At 30.8% G+C, this 20306-nt stretch overlaps 1 protein-coding gene across 3 annotated transcripts; it reads right to left on the reverse strand.

Annotated features, from left to right (window-relative positions):
- Nucleotides 1-38: 38 nt before the first annotated feature.
- On the reverse strand, nt 39-18488 carry LOC131851991 (uncharacterized). Of its 3 annotated transcripts, none has more exons than XM_059202553.1 (32): nt 18444-18488; nt 17296-18343; nt 16516-16756; nt 15946-16063; nt 14956-15210; nt 14292-14878; nt 13941-14095; nt 13169-13354; nt 12844-12967; nt 12581-12734; nt 11379-11524; nt 11079-11292; nt 10608-10804; nt 10363-10527; nt 10083-10289; nt 9301-9505; nt 8939-9125; nt 8192-8369; nt 7490-7711; nt 6488-6655; nt 6008-6106; nt 5508-5588; nt 5210-5313; nt 4947-4996; nt 4650-4848; nt 4003-4215; nt 3511-3652; nt 3008-3152; nt 2478-2656; nt 1807-2028; nt 768-851; nt 39-246 (listed from the first exon to the last, which is right to left on the reverse strand). In XM_059202553.1, the coding sequence occupies exons 1-32, from the start codon at nt 18445-18447 to the stop codon at nt 85-87; spliced, it is 6441 nt and encodes a 2146-aa protein (XP_059058536.1). In that variant the 5' UTR covers nt 18448-18488; the 3' UTR covers nt 39-84. The 3 variants fall into 3 exon arrangements, with proteins under 3 accessions (XP_059058536.1, XP_059058535.1, XP_059058537.1); XM_059202552.1 differs by having other exon boundaries at nt 11379-11602; XM_059202554.1 differs by lacking the exons at nt 39-246; nt 768-851; nt 1807-2028; ... (1 more) ...; nt 3008-3152; nt 4003-4215 and having other exon boundaries at nt 3516-3652; nt 4661-4848; nt 11379-11602.
- Between the last annotated feature and the right edge of the window lie 1818 nt (nt 18489-20306).

A 20306-nucleotide genomic window follows, 5' to 3' on the forward strand; every position in this document is an offset into this window, starting at 1 on the left:
TGTGATATATTGATTAAAAATAAAATTACATTTCAAATATTTATTTTCATAATTCAAGTAAGCATTATAATTATTCAGGTAAAATTATGTTGCCAAATACAAATTTTCAACTTTACGCTGCACTATCTTTGCAGATTTAGGGTAGAACTCTAATAAATACTTCCATTGATTTAACTTCAAGTAAACTATATCGACGACAGTGCGTGCGCGAAATGAGAAATGGTGGGTGACTCCAACAAATAAGCCCTGTAAATTGAGTAATAGTAATGTTATTAAGAAATAATTATAAGGATATAGATATCATAGAATAAACAAATATAGCTGATAATCGTGGGATCGATTCTTGCGCGACACAAACATTTTTTTTTCACCAGTATGGGACTTATATGCTTGGGACCCAATGGAGGTTTGAGATGCCTTGTCTATACCATATAGTAGTAATAAACGTCCCTTTATTTAAGCTACTCCCAAAGATGTTAAAAACACATGTAGAACAGAAGAAAAAAAAAGGCATTCACAATTGATAATGACAACAAGTACATTTTATATGGACACATTTGGATGAGAATATTGTTATCAGTTAAAAACATTTGGTTAACCAAAAATGAGTGACATTGCTAGCCTGACATTAATTAATAAAATATTGCTAGGTTATATAGTCTGTTAAACTAATTTCTATAATATTCAAATTTATTGGAAATTTCGATCCCTAGTTATTTTTAATTTACATTTATGAAAACGCATTAGTTACAGTTTAGTTTCATTACCTGAGCTATACCAAAGCTGTCTTCTGGTCCAAGTATATCATATATAGATTCAGTTAAATTCGGATGTACAGTTAAAACTTCAACCTGTAAAGGAGATAATATAAAAATCCTGTACCCGCGGTTTCACTCGCGTGATTTTATAGCCTATATATTATTCTGATGTATAAGCTACATTGCTGTAAAGTTTAAATTCCGTTCAATAGTTTTTGCGTGAAAGAGTAACAAACATCAATCGATACTCAAAAACTATATTAATAATAGATATGTTAAAGTTACTTGCTTATGATATATAGGCTGACTGACTATGGCAAAACTATAGTACACACTTTGTACGTAATCATTATGTCTATTCGATTAATAGAGTCGGGATTTTAAATATTATTATAATGATGTTATAGTTTGTATGCATATAAAGAAATTCATAGATTGTTTGTTGTTTTATGGGTGTTAATCCACTTGCCTGCACTAACGGTTTACCCTGGCGAGGCATCAGTGCAGGATGATAAAATGCTAAAAGGATGATAAAAACCATCTTGGCAAATGACAATTTACCACGATGGTTTCTAGGAGGATATCAACATAACATGGTACATTGCTAAGAATTGGGTTATTAATCCACATTACTAACAAACCTAACCTAACCTTCCCTCTTAATTCCCAGATAAGATAGCCTGTATTAATATATTTACATTGCACCAGCTCTTTGTTGCTTTACGTTGATAAGTGGTTATTGGTCAAAAAGAATAAGACACCAAAATATTACTATTTCCTTCTATGCTCTGCTGTACCATGGTAGCCTTTGGTACCTACTCTGTCTTAGAGTGTATGATGATTAATAGACTCCGGCAATGGATTGGATTCTACATCAGATATATTATTCTTCTTATTCGATACGCTCTTGACAGTTCGGTCGTGGTCATTATGTAGTAGAGAGAAAGGCAGATGTCAACCGTCTTGAGTGGACCGCATACTCCTGCTTACCAGGTATATTGTACCTGATTTAATTAGTACTCTTATTATTAGCATAACTTGTACTTACCTCTCCTCTGTGAATAAAGTAGATACATTGATCAGAATCGCCGCATTGCACGATGTAGTTTCCAGGAAAAAATACACAGTGCCGCATCCACATGACTAACATTCTCCGAAAATCGTCGTCGGTCTTACTGAATATTATAGAGTCTCGAATGTGACATCCGTATACAGCTTGCATCACTTGACAACGAAGTCGGAACGGTAGATTGTACACTAACTCTGGTATCTAAATGTTGAGTTAATGTTTAATGACTTTCGATTCATGCTATATAATATATACATAATAATTGAAAAATTTTAAAAATTCTCTTGAGAACAAAATATCCTAAAATCGTATCATACAAAGTAATACAGTTCATTAATTGTATCAGAATTTGCATATCAGGAGTCCTTATGAAGTATTATAATTTAAAATAATTACTGTATATAGCTGAATGTTTTGTTTGTTAAAGCCGAGCAAAAAAGAAAAACGTTAGCTGTATGGACACAGTTCCCTTTGCCTTTTTCCTAGAGGATAAATAGAACCAAAAAAAGTAATAGCGCATATGGTCGACAAAGCGGCGGCTTATATGTATATATAATGGTGGTCGATATGGACGAAGTGCGGCCGACATTTTACTTAAATTAGACAGTATATAATATTTTATAATATTTGTGTAATTATGTAGTAGTTACCTGTCTTCCTTGTTGCCTATTCCATAATTCTCTAACATAATCCCACATTTTGTTCATTTGATGATCACTAAGATCCATATCCCGGAGACCGTCTCTGAGTTCACTGATACCATAATCGTATGCTATACGAGAAGACGAGTGGGCGGTAATCATTGCGGACATTTCTGATATAAGAAGCCCTAAATGATATTTAAAATTAAATTACTACATTTTAGACTGTTGTTTCATGAGGTGAGTTTTATGTATTATATATTTTTTCTAATCTATTTCACACCCTCTATTAATAACTTATCAATAGTTTAGTCGTAATAAGCAAACAAACATACGTGCTTTCGAATCTATGAATGTCGAATGGATAATGTTTTATAACTTGCTTTTTCACAAGCGCAGGTGGGTGCATCATTAATGAAATCTGTTGAATATATATCCTATTCTATCCTATAGCCTATAGCTATGCAAAGGTATGCGTATTTATAATATTATACTTTGAGGATGGATATGCTGGAATAAGTTATTGATATAGGTGGTACCTGTACAGAATTTAATTATTATTATGACAATAATAGTCTCGATGACCTCAAAATCATTTTGTGATGATACGTCACCTGTACCGGTGATTGTTAGTAAGTTAATCATGTACCATAAAGCAGCGATGTACAAAGAGAAATAATTGGCCTGAAAGTGATAAGATCAGTTAGGGTCTTATACATAATTTACACTGGAGAGGTACGCAAGCTGCTTACCATTTACCACCGACTGATGGTAAGTGCTAATTGTCACCTTAGATATATATGAAGAATAGCACAGACATCACGTTATCATGTGACGATCGTAGTACTGCACTACAATGTTATGCCTCTCGTATATGTATTTATACATATTTAATACTTACATACATTTTTAAGGAGAGCAGCACTAAGCCTTCAGAATATTTTTAAGGTAAGTACGAGTTTGTTCGAATATTCATATCAACTCACAATAATTTTATATACCTATCTTAATTTCTTATATCAATTTTCTCAGCAAACATTACCTGAATATATTGAGTTCGTAAATTAAGTTCATCTTTTGACATCCAATTAGCAGAAGTACAATGTACCGGGGTTAAACAGGAGAGTTTAAAAAATAAGCAAGCATTTACATGTGAGAGTATAGATGCCCATATTGCGATAGTCCTGAAAATAAGTTTTTATATATTATTTTCTACTATTTAATCAATTATTTTATGAATTTTCATAGTCAAAATCAGGATAATATTCAGATCCTGACATGAGTGTTAATTCACGAAATGTTCAACAAAAAAACTGCTGTAATCAGGGATAAACCCTAGCGAACCCTCAATAAAAATATAAAAAAAAATTATACGGCTTTGGCGGAGGAAAAATCTTTATCTTCTAGATCCCATTGACTTAGACTTAAAAGGGGTAATATGTTTTGCTCTATCCGCATAATTCGACAGGACGCCCATCTGAGAATAGATAGGCAATGAGCCCTTTTTAAAATTAAAAAAAAAATATTGTCTTACGTTAACTTAAAAAACAAGTTTGCGGAACCAATACTTATTTTTCTATGAGTTCTATATGTGAATAGATATGAAATCCTGAATAGTTGTGGAGATCTCATATAACAAAATAAAACAAGTTTCATTTGCGGTTTCAATGTTAACGCGTAGGCCAAGTAACATAGTGGAATGTTGGCTAAAAAATCACGTCTTCGTAGAAATACCTTAGAGAAATACCTGTAAATAAAGATTTAATTAAATAGGACATTTTAGGATACATTAAAGAAAATTTTGGTGTTAAAAGTGAACTTCATTTATAAGTAGAATAGGTTAAGAAATAGCAATTAAGTAAATATAAAACGAACTCGGCTGTTTTTGTATTTTGTTATCGTATATATTCGTTTCTCTTCTATTTCTTCTAAATCAGGCAATTGATTTTAATACAGTTTTCATTTCATGAATTCTTCTAGAATTATTATATACATTATGCATTAATTCGGAACTGAGGTGGGTCGCTAGTCTATATGTAAAGAAACATGTCCTGCCTGACGGGTTCCGCGTGGGCAAAACGGAGGTAAACAGCTAATATAGGTACATGTAAAACTGATGTAGGTTCATTGTTTACCTATTTGGAATCTAATTTATGGCGTACTCTGAGTGTAGGTACTCACATTTTCCTTACTTTCTTTGGATTTAAAATATAGTCTCCATATCTGTTCATATATCCACTATGTATATCCAAGAAAATTTTATAGAAGAAAATTATATCGATGAAAACGCATATGTAGAAAAAGTATGGAATGGACATAAATGCCATCTGATAGATAAGAGCCATAAAATCTATGTACGAAAGAAACAATATGACGTATTCTGAAAGAGATGGACGTATGAAAAGTATTTTGATTTATAATAGATAAATCAACATGTTATTATCAGAGTGGAGATACACTCTGATAATAATTAATTACCCATAAAAGTAACCAATTTGCAGTCCGGGATTACGCTGCTCCGAAACCACCTGAAAATATTGTTATAATATAGTGATATAATATACCAATATAATATAGTGAATAGCCTTCATTTGCATTACACTACACAATATTGTTATTTTATTTTCGCAGATTATAATTTTTTTCTGTTCTGTGGTTACATATGAGAATATCAATGGAATGCAATTACAATTACTGCGTATTTGATATAGTAAAATACGAGATATTTAATACTAACACACCTATGAGGTTTGAGAAGTAAGAGTGATGCTGGTATATATTCAGCATTTCCAAATGATGTTATTGATCTTGAGCCATGGGATTCCTCAATACTTTTTTCAGGGCTCTATATTGGAGAATTAAAGCATTAGTAAGAATTAAGAAGTATAACAGTGTTTCTCTGCAATCTATAGCTACCTAGGTAATGACAGAGAGAACGAAGTAGCTTTAAAAGATTTGAATGCAAAGTAAATTTGTAAGTATATAAATAGGCAATAAGATAATAAAAAAGAGTAACAAATAGTCGATTTGTATTCTTACATCTAAGAACATGGAAATGTTCATATCCTCTTCATCCTCATCGTCCTCTCCAGCGTCGTAAGTCATTGGATATGATTGAACCTGTTCATATTACGTGTATAGATAATTATTTTTCAATACATGAATAATAAAAGTAATGGTACTTTGTACAAAATCACTGTTTCACCTATTTCAGGCACCAATCCGCTCGTTTTGTTTGATGTGTTTCGGATGAAGGATTAGTTAAGGCAGTTGAATTACAGGGTAAGGACGCATAACTAAGATGTTAAATGCCTCCGAAATTGCAACGTATCAGGGTTACCACGTGCATGATAACTTGATGGCCGTGGTGCTGTTCATTTATAACGATGTCGGTTACTACTTGTCATAAGGTATGCTTTACATAATATAATATATAATTCCTCGTATTATCCTGCTTCTATCCTTTACGTGATATCGGGGTTTGTAATAGTAGTAAGAGTTACATAATTATAACAAATACCAAATAATACAAAATATACCTCTAGGCTCGTTCGTTCTGACATTACCGTCGGCAGTACATAATCTTTAATAGCAGTATCTACAGAATATTTAACTTTTCTAAAAACTGATGGATAGTTCTGAAAAATTGTACTTGATTTTAATTTTTAAATGAAATATCTAATAATATCGTAAATATATACTATAGATAGAATAACATTATTAATCACATTGCTTTCTGTACCCTATTTAACGGCACTAAATTACCTCCATTTTAATATATTTTATAGGAAATACACTATAAACTCATATCAGTAGCTGAAGCAGAAGTACTATACATATATGTAACGTACTGTACGTTATTTTTATACTAGTAACAAAATTAAGACTTCTTCCTGCCTACGTGTCCTCTAACCCTGTCACATATTGGGTCGGTCTTTGCACCTTCACTCTGAGGGATACAACATTAGTTTTAATATATAATAATAATTTTCTTTAATAATTCAATTGCAAATACATACTTTTAAAAGTGAATAAAATTCACGACCCTGTATGCACAGCAAGTCGATGTTTCGAGATGCTACGACGTTTGACATCGTTAAATATTTAAATGCGCCTCTAATGTTACCAAATATGCCTCCTGGACCCATACATGCTTCAACTTCATTATTATCTGAAACTATATCCACCTACACGAACAAATAAAAACATGTTTACTCAGGCAACATAGCTATATGCATACATATTACAGCCTTTGGGCTAAAATGCGAATTATAGTGTGAAATGGAATAAGTGAATCAGTAATGTGAGATGAACTGCTAAAAGACACGCTTCAGAGTAAAAATGTATATTGTATTAATAGAAACACAGAAAAAAATTAGAAAAAAGACAAAGAAAGAAAATCTAAGAAAGTTGCTTTCGATAACATATCTATCCTTAAAAGCAAACAGCCTGTATTTGACGCAATCGAATATAAATCAAAACTAAATTGTAAAATATAAAGGTAAATTTACATTTGCATATTTTTCAAATTCAAATTCAAAACATCTTTATTCATGTACCTTCTTCATCTTTATTCATCTACCGTCAGTTCGGAATGATATCGAGATGAGAAGAACTGACAAGAAACTCAGCTCCTATTTTTTTCAAATAATAGTGGAACATGTTTATAATAATACATAGTCATTAAAATTAAAATTTGGGAGAATAGAGTGACCCCCAGCATATGCTATCGCAAAGAACAAAAAATTTAATCACTGTTCACAACCTGAACAGATTAAATTCTGAATAGACCGTACATTGAAGAATATTGTTTAACAATTATTTCATTTTGGTAAGTTAGTTGAAATTGAATTCGATTAGATTGCTTCAAAGTTATCTTAGTAGATATGCACCATATTAATGATTAGATATTTGTTTATAGTTAATTTTTACATATATTTATGAATAATCGTAAAAACATACCTATATTGAATAAAAATCTATAGATATTAGGATTAGTTACAGTGAAGACATTATCTCACCTTACCACGGTATATAATATACATCATGCTTACAACTTCGTTGGATCTCATTACCATGTACCCTTTTTGAAAGTACTGTTCCCTTAATTTTTTTGCGAATGCTCTAAAGAAGGAATACTCCACATCTTCGAATAGAGGTATTTCTCTTAAGGTCTTTTCATACATATACAATACAGCGTCTTCGTTTAAATTTGCATGCAATTTTCCCAGTATGGATTGGTGCTAAGGATGAGAATGCGTGGGCAATGTGAGTCATGGCCTCAATTAATATGTTTCAATATGATTGATCCTTGTTAACAAAGGCCGAGGAATCTATTGTATTTATTAGAAGAATATGTAGTGAAAAATAGGGCTATTATTTATTAAAAAGTCATCATGTTTATATATTATTATAAAAGTTTGAAAAAATCTAGTCTAATCTACGTTAATTTCATATTTTGTAACAGTTAGAGATTTCAGTAAATAATTGGAATTAATTTTTGAAATTATAAATAACGCATTAATAAAAAATGAGGTGTATCCATTTTTAAAAATATATAAATTCCAAAGTGGATATTTAAAGTTTTGAAAATGGAAGCATATTCTTATCTTTACGCCGATTAAAATAAGTATTTTTATTTAATAAACTAAAACTTAAATAACACTGTTAGTTAATTAGTTTGTGATAGGTATTGTAAACTAAATTAATATAGGTAGTCTTACCGACCATCCACCAGTTCTTTTCCACTGATATTTCCAATATTCAAGCACCATTTTCTTTAACAACAATGCAACTTTTTCTCTGTTCAAGAAAAGTTCTAAGTGTTTAAGATTTTCTTGAAATTTCGTCACTACTTGATCAGCCACAGCTTTTAGTGAGGCTATTTTTGCGTATACGTATCTGTCAGTAACACATGGTAATGATATTATATAAGTATGGAATTGTACATTAAAAATGACTCTAGTCCCTACTGTAATATAGTAATAATACTGTAATATATATAATCTGCGCCATATGTTCAGTCCACGCTGATTTAGAACAGCTAGGTTTTTGTGTAATGTGAGCGATCAGATGAATTTCTGGACATATCATTGATATGATTAGAGATCACGAAAGTAAAGAAGAGCTTCAAAACTAGTTAAATAAGCTAATTTATTAAAAATTAAAAAATCATGTAGGTCATTTTGGCCGCTTATGAACGTAATTTTTTTTATATTATAATTTTTTTCCTACCGTCCAGTTCAAGTAGTTAGCTATAGGATCCATTATTAACGAGGCTGACTTTGTACAAAATGATTTGTGTACATCTGTGTCACCTCATACACATATATTTATATAAGCAACCGTTTACCATCAGGTGGGCCGTCACCTTGTTTTCCATTCTAGTTGCATTAAAAAGTGCGATTATTATTCAATAAAAAATATATTTGGTTATTTTTGTTATGCAAGATAACATAAATTTACGTTACCCAAAAAATAAAACGCCATGTATGTTGATACAAATTGACAAGAGCATGTGGGTGGTGTCTTGGGCAGTTACATCACCAAATCCGGCCCCACTAAAGCTTGTGGCCGACCAATAATAAGCTAACAGGTATACTTTTATTGGAGATAGATATTCGTCTTTTAGAATACTGGCCCTGTCTATCCAGGATCCTTAAATTATGAAAATTTATAATTAAAAATAAATATCTAAAACCATAGACATGATAAATCTATTTACAAACTGACTAAGGTTTTATATTATATTAAAAAAAACCAGAAACACAAATCGGCACTTTTATTCTTATTAATTTGCTAATAATATTTAGCAATTAATTAATTAATTCACCTCGCTGACATATCATATTCCCATCAGGGTGGTACGTAGAATTAATGTAGGGTCCTTCTAAAGATAAACTAGATATTCTTCGAGTAAAGTCATGAGAATCAGAAGCCACTATATATCTACATGAGATCCTTATTAATATTGAAGCGTATAGATTTAAAAAGAACAATGACAATAAAAGAAATTGAACTACGCTCATCAAATACGCCTGTAAGAAAGAAAATTGTTTAGAACACTTAATAAATAGTAATTTCATAATGGAAATATATTAATAAAAAAATATAAATTTGTATAAAAACTGTCGGCTTCGCACGGGTATTTAATAAAATTTTAACACATATACATACGTAGATCGCTGTAGTACATCCCTTTGCTCTACGGTCTAGGATTCCAGCAGTGTACTTGAAATATTTTTTGGTATTTTTGTTTACGCATTGGGTCACTTTATCGCTTTCATACGGATCCCTAAAGCTTATGAAAAAACCTCCCTATTTTCATCAGGGATAATGTAGGCTTAATTGTAAAAAAAATTGACATTGGTCCAGTAGTTTCGGAGCCTGTTCAATGCAAACAAACGATCAAAACTTTCCTTTTTATCTATATATCAATATACCTATATCTATATGTTATTAGTTTAAATAAAAAAATACAATGTTTTCATATAATGTTCAAATACTTCATTCAAATGATTCTACAAATTAAAAGTGATATGAAAATAAATAAGAAGAAACACAAGATTTCAACTTGATTGTAACATTAGTTTAAGAATATGATACGAAAGGTACCCTTCTTAAAGCACCGATAGATTCCGCCCAAAAAGCAGAGTAAAGTTTGTAAATTTGCAAAACATTAATCATCCGAAATATACAATGATAAATGTGTGGATTAATTTCATGTTCCTCGTATACATGATCTTCGTTGTGTTTTGGTACGAATAACATCAATGACGCGTACCAGGGTAGACAAGTGAGGAAATCCAGTATAAATGGACCCTGTAAAATAAAATAAAATATTATTAATGAAGTGTAGGTAGATTGACTTGATAATTAGTAAGTTATTACTAACCTTGAGATAGTTTATTGCTGTCAAATAAGGATGGTAAATGAGTTGGTTTTTAGAACCGTAAAAAGCAACGTGAAGCATCAAATAAACGTCGATATAACAGATTGACTCTAAAACTAATATGGTAGTATTGAACATGCCATATAGAGGTGCCATAGAAATAACAATCTAGAAGTAATATTCATTATTAAACATAGATGATACCAATTTCAAACAATAATTCTTTAAGTGAATAAGTGTTGTATTACCGGTACTAATAAGCAAAGTAAATATGCAGTGATAACTCGAATGATGGCCCACGTTTTTAAAAATAGACCATCCGGCTTTATGGCTCCTGGCATCAACAAATATGGAGCAATATTGTTCAGTATTTTGAATTGGTTGTATGATTTCCAGTAACTTTCTTTTCTTGTTTTATAGTACTTCAAGACATTAATGAAGGAATCTGAAGAAATAATTATTATATATTCCTAAATTATATAAGTTAGTACATGATGCAATTAATGATCCCTTAAAACTGCCTTGGCGTGGAGACAAATCGTTAATATTTCAATTGTTAATTTGTAGTATCTTTTACCCTGGTAATAAATAAGTTCTCCAATGATTTCGAATCTATTGTAAACTATTACATTATTGTAATAGTTTACAATGTGTAATCATTGTTTTTACCGTACATAATACAGGACATTTTAGATTACACAAATTATGAAAATGCTTACCATTTATAAAACTTTGCAATACGTTGGTTATTTTCACCCGTTCTCTTTTCATTGTTAGTTTATTGTAATCTTTCAAGTATGTTCCTGTATTTTGAGATTTAGCTTGGTCTTGTATTTTATTTAGTTCTTCCGATGATAATAGATTTTCGTGTTCTTTCATATCGGGAAAGAGACTTAGTGCTGATGTATAAGCAGAGTGGCTTATGCATATCAACTGCAATAAAATTCTCGTTAAGTTTTATTAAACATTATATCTATATGATGTTGATAATTTATATTTATTAAATTTTTAATATTTACCTTGCAATGTGTCAAAGTAATGACAGTGCTAACAGCAGGTACCCCATAAAGTAGCACAAGTAATCCTAAATGATTGCCGGGTCCAATGATACGTTCTTTTTTTGCTTCTCTCATGTCATTGGAAGTCATTATACAGTACCCACATTCTACAATATATAGTTCTCTATTCACTGTACCACCGTAGTACACAATTTCTCCAGGTGGGAGTATGATATCTGTTGCAGCTAATGAAATGAACGCAGTTCTATAAGTACATAAGCAGAAACGGAATCTGACTTTGATTTGAATTCTTATAATAATTAATATAAATCTGATGGATCATTCCTGAGAAATGTAAGAAAATTCATGCAGACATTTGACATTTTTCGATTTTAATAATCTAATTAATATGTAACTTTTAATCTTTTTTATGTTTTGATTATTAGAAATTAGCCGGTGAAATATTTTCGTTCAGACACCCACTACTGACGCCCATATATTACTCCTTATACGTAAACTTATACCGCGATCTTTAAAAAGTTTATAATTTATTATAAGTTTTTTCAGTGTTCATTCATGTTCGTTATAAGTCACCTCTACCAATGCGACCAATTAAGTATATTATATGATTGAACATTTTTTAAGACATATATAAAGTTTCGGTAAATAATATATGATGTAGCAGCGTGTAAATAGCCACTATATGCGAGACCTTAACCGGTCCTACTGGACGTTCTTTCACAAACTCGTATAGTCTCTGGCTGATTGGCAATAGATACCCATAAAATAACGGTAACCACTGATCAGCATTCCGTTCCAGAGTATTGCTAAAGAAAAAAGCGTACACCGAGTCCAAGAGGGCGGAGGGTCTAACTATATCGTGTGTAGATACAAAATTAAATAAAATTTATTTATTGCAGAAAAGTGAACTATATGTTTGTTCTGATGATAATGTATTATTAATAATAACAAAAGATGATATATTACGTATATTTCTTATTTAATTAAAAACAAAGTTTACTTTACTAACGGCCAGTTATACATATGTATAATACATACACGTATGTTGTATTATTCCAGTGAGCACTTGAACCAAAGTACTTATCTAATATGTGGTCGATTTATATTAAGCTAAACTAAGTAAGCTATTTATACAGTATGTGGCAGATAACTTACATAATATCTAAGCTACCTAACCAGAATAAAATTATTATGTATCTTACTTTCAGTTAAAGTTTGAATATAAGCCTTATTTTTCACTTGGAAAAATCTTATGGCAGTAAGAGCTTTGAACCGTGCTTGATGTAACACTTTCTTTCGTAACTCTGAAGGTACGACAGTATTTTCTAGCCAGTTTTCGTCAGTTAACTCGACTCCCTAGAATAAAATAAGATAAAATTAAAACAACTTAAATTATCAGTTATATTCTGTTCGGATATTTGTTGTATAGTTATTTAATAATATATAAAATATAGGTAATACTTGCCGAATTATATTGCCATTGTAATTCATAAAAAGCCATTATTCTGGATCTTATTGCTGAATGCATTTTATTCTCTTCCATGAACCTGTCTATGGTTATTATTACTTCTAGAAAAGCTGTCTTTGTTCTGATAAGATAAAAAATAAGGATAGAAAATGACCTGCAGATACTTTAGTAATTTACCAAGCTATAGCTTTAAATTACTGTTCGAAATAAAATTACATGCACATATAAATGATATTTTTTTTATTGTCTTTAGTTGACGAGTCGTGAGGATTTTTTATAACTGCCCAAATTCTCAGTAGTTTTTATGTCGTGGAAGTCTTACCTTGACCAATGAGTAACGACTGCCGAAAATTCCGATATACAATAACCAGTCAGCAGTACTCCATAAAGACTTAGGAATGCTACAAACCCCATATCATACTGATCTCCTGGGATATAGTCTCCATAACCGACAGACAATAAAGTAGTGGTAGCAAAATATATAGACGTAATAATTGGATATTGTGTTCTGCGAAAAAAAATTAAACTGGAAGTGTGCTCTTGTAGTGACTTTAGATCGATAGATACATCACTTATTTAAATGTTACCAATCACAAACATTTATGCTTTTTTAAATATAGACAAAACATACTTCTTCATAAGATCAACAAGTTTGTGTCATTATGCGTGAATCACAGCAATGCAAAATGATCGTGAGGTAATCAAAAGTTTGTTTGGAAACAAGAGAAAAAAAGGGCAATAAAAATATTTATTTGCTAATTATCGTATAATATGTTTTGATGTACCTAATTATATTATAATATTTTTATGTAATTGATATGGCAAACAAACAGATGCACCACTAACGTAAGTGGTAACCGTCTCTTCATATGTAGGACAGTACGTTATCTTATGACGACCGTGGTAGGTACTTCTCATGCGTTGTCATTCTGGAGGACTACGATGGCATACCCCCGTATCCTGTAATTGCATTACCTTATCTCATCATTGTACTAAAAACACATCGCACAAAATTTGCTGCTTGGAGGCTGAAATAGGTAAAATAGACGTACCCACACAGGTTAATTTAGCATAATAATACTGTTTGAACATACTTGCTAGTTGTAACACCAGTTATTTCATTTTCCCAAGTTAATGCTCTACTAAACCACGAATTTTCTGAGCATCGGCTTACAAAACATGCCTCCATGTATAAAATCACACCACACCAGTAACACAAAAGGCATATATAAACACAGTATTTTGAAATCTAAAATGTGATGTATACCTTAGAAGTTAAATCTATATGTAATTATAGGATAAACCTATATTAATAAAGGTCAAATATTAAAGAAAAATAATCTTTTAGCATGAGGACCACTTTGTTTAAAAATATCATATCTCCACGTACATAAAGTACCTACATATTTACTTTATAAGATCTAATCAATTTTATAAAGTTTTACCTTGACTATAAGTGTGTTCAGCAATAGTTTTCGTTCAAGATTTTCAAAAAAGTTTGACAATCTCCACACAAGACACAGTTTGACTCCTTTACACAAGTAGAATAAATGATCCATGTAATTATCGTGGTAATTTACTGTTCTACGTATTGTTACGATGTATTCAAATGGTATTATTGCTATAAGATCCAGGTAGAATCCTAAAGTATCCATTCTGTACTGCAGAATAAGCCGAAAGTTATTCAAATAAGTCTTTTTCGTTCTGATCGCAGTTATACAAGACATTAAAATATTAAATATCAAAGATATAATTATAACAATCTGAGTATAGAAGAAAAGGCCATCCTCAGGAAATTTTCTTCTAATTCCTATATAATAGGGATAGACCAAGCAAATGTAAGACACAATCATAAGCATATAGTGTTCCCAGTAGTATACCAAATAGCAATTCCATTCTAAAATCCATGGGAAATTTGAGTTTAGACATGTAAACATCAAGGTATTCTTTTTTATATGTTCCGATAATATGTATAGATCCAAACAATTCTCGTCTAGCTCATCATTCTTTGTTATGTCTACATCTGTTGTACCTGCAATTAAAACAAAAAATATAATTTCTGTTATATATTAATTTGAACAATATAAAAATATGTGTGTGTGTGATTACCTTGAATATACCTTAATTTATCTTTTAAACATTTGATGCTGCTCCTTTTTCGTTCTTTGGAGGCGTATATATTTAAGGTCAACGGAGTATAAAAGTTCTGTTTTTGTTTTCTGCGTCGACATCGCGTTATACGTTCCTGTAATTCTTTTCTTATGTTATCCACTACGTCAGGGTAAGTAATCATAAGCTTTATGAAGTTGGTCTTGTTCAAAACTTGACACTCCACATAAGTAGCTGCCTTTACAGTACATCTTGCTACAATTGTAACACGTTGTTTATGTTATTTATTTATACATTTATATACACGTTTTATATAGAAGTGTTTAGTATTTATGAGCTTTACAATATTATGATTTATTTTTAGAAATGTATTTGCCAGAACTTGGTAATTTTCAAATTATTGTTTTAGAATTATCATACAACTTAATTTTGTTTTAACCTGAAGTTGTTTACTTTATGGAGAAATTATGAATTTACATAAGGTCTCAGATGATACTTATTAACAATTAAGTATAAATAAAGTTGATGAAGTCCACGCCGGATTCGCACGCCCCGGAACAAGTGACATATTAATCTTTTATTATATTTACGTAACTTTTTTGAGTATTGAGTATGGAGGCGGAGTTAACTATGGAGTAATAAATTTAGATAAAAAGAAGTAGATGCTTATATGGTTTTGGATTTCCAAGTTTTAGGCTAAAAAGTCGTTAATTGTCACGTTAATCCAATATATCAGATACAAGACCACCATTGTTTATCGGTGTACTGGTTGGTAAATGTCATTGATAATTGCGTAAGAATTATCGGTGTATGTAATGGATATGGGATTGCTTTAGGTACAAGTTTTGTAATAAAAATGGAGATTATAGTTTATTACTTTTAGCATGTAATATTCTCTTATCTGTGCTTTTGGGAATGCCTATAACCGATGTTACGGTCAAAGGTCACAAGGATGTTCGTCCGCTACGTAATGCAAACTTGAAAACGCACCTGGTATGTTGTAAACCAATGCTATCTCACCAAAGCAGGTTCCCTTGGAAAATGAAATCATTGGACTTTCATCATCTTCATCTGATAATAATTCTAAAACGCCATTAGTGATACATACCTAAAGGAGAAGATCTCTATAGCTCTATTTTTATTTTATACTTGAGAAGATTACTTATTACTCGTATTATCTTTTTTTAATGATAATTTTAGTATATACCTAATATGTAAAATTTTCTGTAATAACGCATATGAATAATAACATATGTTTGTTTAGGAATTATCTACATTATTTTTTAATATACTTATATTATTGCGAACTTTTACATGAGTAGCTACCTCAAGTATTAAAAAGCAAAACGAAAAATTTTGAGAACTTGATTATCATTTTGCTTATTAAGATAATAGAAAATTGTCAAAGTTTTAACATAATAGACTGAAGCAAGAAGCAAATGACACTAGATACTCTTATAAAGACTAAATTTTGTTGTGTTTTGAGACTGTTATACTCATATATGTATAGTAAATGGAAATAAACACTATTAAAACAAGAATATACAAATGGTACATTACCATAATAGTCTTGTTATGATTATGATTGTAGACAATATCACCAGGTAGGTAAAACTGATGACTCATATCCAGAGACAGTCTTCTAAGGAACGCCTCAGGAAGCTTTCTGAATATTAAAGAGCTGTACAGCGGTACTGCGTTCAAGTCGTAACAGATTTCCATTTGCAGTGGACTCGGTAGTAACTTCAACAGTTTTGGTTGGAAAACGCCTGACTTTTGATACCACAAGTCTTCGTAATATCTTGAGTATAAATAAATAAAATAAGTAAATATAAAACTAAATAGTAGATACTTTTAATTTATAACAAAAGGTTCCGTCACACAATGATTAGGAGAAATGTTTTATTTATTTTTACATATTTGTTGAAATAACTCACACAAGCTTGACAATACTTAGGTGTATATATAATCTTACATATCCAGTTAATATAATTCTAATAATGTAGTTTCGTAGTAGTCTCTTGCGCAAAATACGCAATTTAAAATATCTACTGAGACATATCAGAAGTACGTAATTGAATCGTTTTAATAGAAAGTTTAAAAAAAAACAAGAAAAGAAAGCCTAGGTACTATTTATTGAAGAAATATCTGCTGTAAAATTTACCGATATAGTAGGCACAGATGTTATTAGTTATAGGTAGATAGAAGCTAATGATATTCAGAGACTCCAATAGGTATGGTTATACGAACAAAATAATATATAAAAAAATATATAATGAGTATGATATATATATATGTATGTATATACCGAATATAATATATGTATATGTTCAGGTATACCTTATAATCCGTCGTGTTGTATCTTTATCCATTTTGATTAATTCTAAATAATTTTGAATTTTCTGCATTTGTCTCACATACTTAGCACGTCTCGTTGTTATAGTTATGAATAAAGATGTTAAAGATCCCACGAATACAATCGTCGTTAGCAAGAACCCCAATAAAATAGCTAAGATAGCTGTAACGCGTTCCATAGTTGTTACTGGGTATAAATCTCCAAGTGCATTTGTTGTGAGAAACATAACCGACCAATATGCGCAAACGAAGTACCAATCAAAGGTGACTTCTGTTGGGAGATAAATTGCAGCGGTTGACCACGAGGAGTGAATTTCATGTATATCAAAACTTCTATATGAAAACAGATACCATACGCAAGTCCATGTATGAACAGACAACAGAAATAATATAAGATACTGAAATAGAAACGTGGTCCACTGGTTGCTACCTGCTTCCGATGATTTATTGTAAAAATATTCTATGATTCTGTAAACACGTATTGTTGCCATGATGGGTGCAATTGAAATAATGTCAAAATATGAAGTTTCATAAGTTAATAAGTACAAAAATGTGTATGGCATAGCGAGTATAACATCCAAAGTTACACGAATCGTTTCTGGTTCCACTAAATTTAATGTTTTTCTCCATCTCTTGAAGAATTTCAAACCAAAAATGATGACTACGTCTAAAGTAAATATAAAGTTTAAACATAACATAACCGCAACAATCCATAATGGTCTCTCTTTTTGCTCGTAAAATGTATATATGCATGTATCCAAGATATATTCCGTGAAGATGATTGTAAGAATGAATACTTTCCATAGAGGATCGGAGTATATTAATAGAATTGAACGCAGTTTGCTCCTAGTAAATTCAGTTCTGGTTTCTTGTAATATGGCGAAGGTTTTCTGTTTCTTCTCTTCGTTTATTTCGTACTGTATATTAGTGAATATATCTGGACGGCGATTAACAATAGAAGGGATCGTAGAAAAATTGTTCCTATCTGATCGACGCCTATACTTGTACACATCTAACTTTGATCCTTTATCATCTAAAAATTTACTTCAATGTTAATAATACAAAATTAGTTAATAGTTAAGACTAGATGGTTATTAATAAAAAGATTTTAATTAAAATTATTGATGAATTACCCATTTTGTTGAACAAATGCACACGGAAATAACTTTTTTTTAAACATAGCGTATTTAGTGCTTGAAGTAATTAAAAATAATTAGTATTTGTTGTCACATACTCTTGAATGAAATGTTATTTTGAAATATACTCATATATAGGTAACATATTAATCTATATTATTGTTTAGTTACAGCTCAAGTCTAGAATATTACAGGTAACTGTTAGTATTGATGACTGTATAGGTAATTTGGTTCCTATATTTGGTACCTCGTATAAATCATGACACAACCAAAATCCTTAATATCAATAACAAAGAATACTTACTCTATTAACTTAACGACAATGTTAAATCATTAAAAAGTGTAACTACCAAAAAGATTAACGTGCCATTTAAATTGATTAAATGGTGTCCATCTCTGTGATGTCGTAAATGTCTATAGGCAACGGTCTCCATTATCCATTAGGCGAGCCAGCTATTTGTTTTCTATTCCCAGTAGCATATTATCTAACAAGTACCTAGTTATATTTGGCGACGAGATTAATCTGGGGCTAACACGGAAGTAAACACAGTCGATTACATAAAGAATTATCAAAATCCGTCTAGACAGAAATCGCATAACATATAGGTAACATAAAAAATATGGTCGAATTGAAAACCTGAGGTTCATTGAAATAGCTCTTTCTTTAGGTTAAATAAAAAAAATAAGAATACTTACGTAATAAATTACACAGTATAGATAATAATAGTATTATTATTCTCGATGATTTTCTGTATACATTAGGTAGATAAACTACAATTGTATAAGTTCTTAATAATTGCCTCGGCTTCGCACGAGTGTAGGTACATGTATTAGGTATACATATAACTTTTCTCTTTAATTGCTAAAAAGTGCATTAAAATCCGTTACGTAGTTTATAAGATTTAAGCGAACAGACAACGGTAGTGACTTACCTACCTAGCGACTCATTTTATACCATGTAAACCATCATGTACTATTAATAGTAATAGATAAGTACCTAATATATTTATTGTATGTTACTTGCCTATGACTATAGAATGGGCTCATCCCTATGGAATTTCTCATATTAGTTTTCTACTAATCTAGTTGGCCGCAATAAAATATACGTTATGGACATTAATCTAGTATGAAAGCTTCCAAGATTATAAAGCACGTTACTAGTAAATATACTGGCTGTAGCTGTATCTATTAAATATACCTACATATTTACAACACTATACTTGTAGTGTAAGTATATGCACTTGCAACTGTAATGCAATGATTTCTTATTTTTTAATTTAAGAAATATTCACGGGTGAGATTATCAATATTAGTTACGACTAATTGGACAGAATCGTACATAATCTGTAAAAATTATTTATTAATACATTAATTTTATACAAGTGCCAATTGAAAAATTTAATAGAAATGTGATTAGAAATTTATGAGCAAAGGAGACCTAAAACAAATGGTCGCTAATGATTTTTCAGTGCAAAAACGATGTAAAAGGGAGCACAGCATTAAGGTAATCGTATAACATACAAAATAAATACACTGGAATTTAGAACTCTCTGGAGGTGGATCAAAAATAAAACTCTATGCTGTGTGACATAATTGTGAAAGTTCGAAAACAATAAATTTAATTTAATTTATGCGCAATCATTATATAAAAAATAATAATGTACATATCATACAAGGAAATAATTATATAAGGTGCCCGTCTCTTGTTAGATGGGCGTTTCTCGTCATCAAATAGCGAAGCCAAATTCGTTGTAGAAATTTTGTGCAAAACAGCCATTGGTGGTTAGGTGACGCAATGTTTTCCTCTCCACCAACATGTAGGTAGCACGGAGATCTAACTAGACGGGCTGCGCACGGCAC

Source organism: Achroia grisella, unplaced genomic scaffold (genome assembly GCF_030625045.1).
Source record: "Achroia grisella isolate CSIRO2021 unplaced genomic scaffold, CSIRO_AGI_Agris_v1 utg821, whole genome shotgun sequence".
Lineage (NCBI taxonomy): Eukaryota > Metazoa > Arthropoda > Insecta > Lepidoptera > Pyralidae > Achroia > Achroia grisella.